The 4,041-nt window shown below is 38.9% G+C and overlaps 1 protein-coding gene across 1 annotated transcript; it reads right to left on the bottom strand.

The window, feature by feature from the left end:
* Positions 1 to 203: 203 nt before the first annotated feature.
* Positions 204 to 1,858, bottom strand: LOC101298736 (cytochrome P450 71D11-like). The gene is made up of 2 exons (XM_004305949.1): positions 982 to 1,858; positions 204 to 851 (listed from the first exon to the last, which is right to left on the bottom strand). Exons 1-2 carry the CDS (start codon positions 1,672 to 1,674, stop codon positions 204 to 206), a joined length of 1,341 nt encoding a protein of 446 aa, XP_004305997.1. The 5' UTR covers positions 1,675 to 1,858.
* Positions 1,859 to 4,041: the final 2,183 nt, after the last annotated feature.

A 4,041-nucleotide genomic window follows, 5' to 3' on the forward strand; every position in this document is an offset into this window, starting at 1 on the left:
ATACTGATACTCAAGAATCGCAGCTCTTGTCAAGGCAAAGTATTTCGTTGGAATTTTGCAACTAGGCATTTGGATAAGTCTCAAACATGTGATGACTTAAGTATGAGTACGAGATCGCTTAAGTATTACAAGGAAAGAGATCAACAAAAACAACGAGGTAAAGTTGCACTCACAAGGAAAAAGAAAACGTACACTTCATTGACTCATATTTCTATATTTGAATTTGCATCAGTCGGAGGAGGACGATGGTATGGAGTGGGAATCAAATGCAGATCTTGTTTTCTGTGGACTACAACGGCAAACTCCTCAGTCATGTCCAACTCTTCATTCTTCATTCCATTGGGGAGTTTCCAATCAAAATGATATAACAACATTGCTAGTGGGAGCTCAACATTTGCCAGACCAAATAATATGCCAGGGCATAATCTCCTTCCTGCACCAAATGGGATGTAATCAAAGTTTGTTCCTTGGTAGTCGATAGAGCTATTAAGGAATCTCTCTGGATTAAAGGTCTCCGGCTCAGTCCAAGAATTGGGATCTCTTCCGATTGCCCAAGCGTTCACGATTACCTTTGTTTTGACAGGTATTTCATATCCATCAATCTCACACTTCTGTCTACATTCTCTGGGAAGTAACAGGACAGCAGGAGGGTGTAACCTCAGTGCCTCTTGAATAACCAACTTTAAATACTTCATCTCTCTAATGCTGGTTTCGCTTAATTGCTTTGTTCTGTTGAACACTTCCCTCACCTCATCTTGTGCCTTTTTCATGATTCTCGGATGTTTGATCATTTCTGACATTGTCCAATCTACAGCTGAAGCTGATGAGTCACTCCCAGCACTAAAAATATCCTGAAAATCAATGTTTAATTTTTTAGTTGATTAACAAACTAATAACCAGTTCGAATTTCTTACAAAGGAAACCTGTCAAAACAAACTCAGTTATAGAACAATATCACTATGTGTGTGTGTCTATACTTACCAATATCACTGCTTTGATGTTGTCAGTAGTTAAAGAAAGCTCCCGGCCACAATAATGGTTGACGTGAAATTTTAGGAGCACATCTACCAGATCTTCCTGTACTTGAGCCTCATCGGTTTTTGTTGTTGCTGTAGCTTGTATATGTTCTTTGATGATGTTTTCCAATATTCTATCAGCTTGTTTCTGCAGCCTCTCAAGTTTAGGCTGCACTCCACTTATCATATGAAGTAACTTGAAAGAAGGAAAAACATCAGCCACATTGAAACCTGTTCCTGCCTTGATAAGTTTCTTCATCGCATATATGAATTCTTCTTGATCCTTGGACTGATTACCAAAGGCTGCTTGTGAAGTGATGCTATATGTGAGAGATAAAACTTTCCGAGTAAGATTAATAGGTGATCCTGCTCTTGAACCAATCCACTCGATGAGATTCAGTATCTCCTTTTCCCTAATAGGCCGGTAAGATTGTACCCGCTTTGCACTTAAGAGCTCCTGCGTGCAAATTTTTCGTAATCTTCTCCAGTAATCACCATATGGAGCAAATAGAATATCTGTAGAATCATATGTAAAGATTGTTGAAGCAAGGACCTGGGGCCTTGATGCAAAGATAATATCATGGGTTTGCATCACCTCTTTGGCAAACTTTGCTGATGAAACAACTACGGTGGAAACTTCTCCGAGGTTCAGGTGCATAAGAGGCCCATGTTTCTTGGCCAAGTCTCTGAGTCCACGATGGGGAAGAGCGCCAATAAGCTGGTGTATGTTTCCAATAACTGGTAGCTTCCATGGCCCTGGTGGTAGCTTTGAAGCAGAGGAGTTGTTGTGGTGGCCTCTCTTCCCTATTTTCAGTAGCAGAATCACAAGGAGCAAGAAAGTAAACAGGACTTGGAAGGAAGGGCATTGTAGTTCCATGAGCAAATGAGTTATTTGTGAAATGAGCATTGGAATGGCTTAGTTATTTGTGAAATTGCTAGTATGATTGAAGCTCTTGTATATGTATATCACTATATCAGACAGTGTCAATTCAGCAGTCAAATGGTGATGACTTTTTACTTATATGTCGATTGGCGTTTTCTGCAAGTATTTGATATGACATGCTTTCTCTCCCTCTTGGCTATTTGCAGAATTGCAGTAGTGATATCAATTCTACTAGTGCTGCTCATTTGGCTTTCATTTGCAGGGTAAGATGTTATAGTGGATGTGGTATAGTCGTATAGACGACTATGGGATTTGCTTCCTGTTCATCAATATATTCAGATGTGACTGCACTTCAAGAAAGGTCATGAAAATCTTGGCAGAGGCGGCTAGTAAATCAAAATGAAAGAGAGGCGGCTAGTTAATATATTCCACTAGGGGCTAGCCATTCAAGAAAGTATTCAAACTGATGAAGATGAGCTTCACAGGCATCATGACACAAACCCTAAACCCTAAAACCCCATAAAGCAAATCAAAGTCAAAAGATCAACACAAAAACATCAAACTAAACCTCAGTAATTAATATCCATTAAACTCATAGGAAATGTAGCTCCACGAAGGGGATACCGCCGTCCCGGTTCTCCTTTTTCAGGGTCTCGGCTACACTACTCCTCAAACAATCAGATATAATCAATGGTAACATTTAAGATCTAAAACTACTATAAATAGGCAGTATAGAACAACTCTCTCTACACGAATTTTCTGATAACTCAAGCACGACATAAGCAAACAATGTACATAGTTGCACTGACGAGTAAAAAGATCGAAAACATACGCTTGATGTTGTGCATATGTGTGCATGTCTAGACTTACCACTATCACTGCTTTGATGTTGTCAGTCGTTAAAGAAAACTCACGGCCACCACAATGGTCGTGAAATTTTAGGAGAACATCTATTAGATCTTCCTGTACCTAAGACAAAAGTGAAATTCAAAGGCAATAGTGCATAATTAGGAGGCTAAACCTCTTCTTTTGCCTTTGTCATTTTACTTTATGGTGCATTTGCTCTTAATACTTTTCAAGGCCTTGCGCTGAAATGGAGACTGCCACGTCATTTGAGATCCAAATGAGATCGATCTCAAGCATTTTCTTTAAGGTGTATACGATATATTTATTCTTAGCAACCATAAGTTGTCTAGGAGGCGATGGGGTCAAGTTCAAATTTTTGCCTTCAAGATCATTGTTGTCACATTCAGATGTGATCCAATGACTAATGGGAATATGACAAATATCGGTTGCCCCTCTAAACTCTGTTTGGTATGATAACTGATCAATGTGTTAGAAAAATGTGAGCTTAAATTAGAGCCGTTTGGAATCCCACATCGAGTACATGAAGAGTTATCTTTAGGTTATAAAGAATGATACCACACACACACTAATGTCGAGACCTTTTATGTTAAAATCCCATACACATAACACTCCAAGTGGCTAAAGTGGAGGAGTATCAGCATTATTGGACCTGTGTATGTGACCCATTGACCGCTTTTGCATAACAATTGGTATGAGAGCCCAACTTATGCTTGTGATTTGGTGTCTCATACAATCGAGTTGCAATTTGGTGGAGCTCTCGTTTGGATTGAGATTAAAAGATTTGGTTGGATGTTTGTGAGGTTGAGCTACTGTGATTGAGGTTGAGCTATTGAGATTTGGATCGTGAGACATTTGAAGATGACTCGAATTACACCAAGTGGAGATTGTTGAAAAAGTGTGGCTTATAGTAGAGCAATTTGAAATCCCACATCGAGTATATAAAGAGTCATCATTGGGTTATAAAGAATAATACCACACACACTAATGTCGATGTCTTTTGTATTAAAACCACACCCCTAACACCACGGATGACTAAAGTGGGACGAGAATCGACATTATTGGACCCATCTCAGTGACCCATTAACTGCTTCCGCATAACACACTAGGTTAAAGAAGAAGAAAAACACAAAACAAGTACACATGCATCCGACCTAATTAACAACAATGACGACGTATGTAATCATATTTAATCTTTATGTTCATAGAATGAACAATAGGGTGGCACATTTTTAATTTCTTTTTAAAGGTGAAACATGTTCTATTTTTTTTTTTTTT

This window comes from Fragaria vesca, linkage group LG6, assembly GCF_000184155.1.
Source record: "Fragaria vesca subsp. vesca linkage group LG6, FraVesHawaii_1.0, whole genome shotgun sequence".
NCBI lineage: Eukaryota > Viridiplantae > Streptophyta > Magnoliopsida > Rosales > Rosaceae > Fragaria > Fragaria vesca.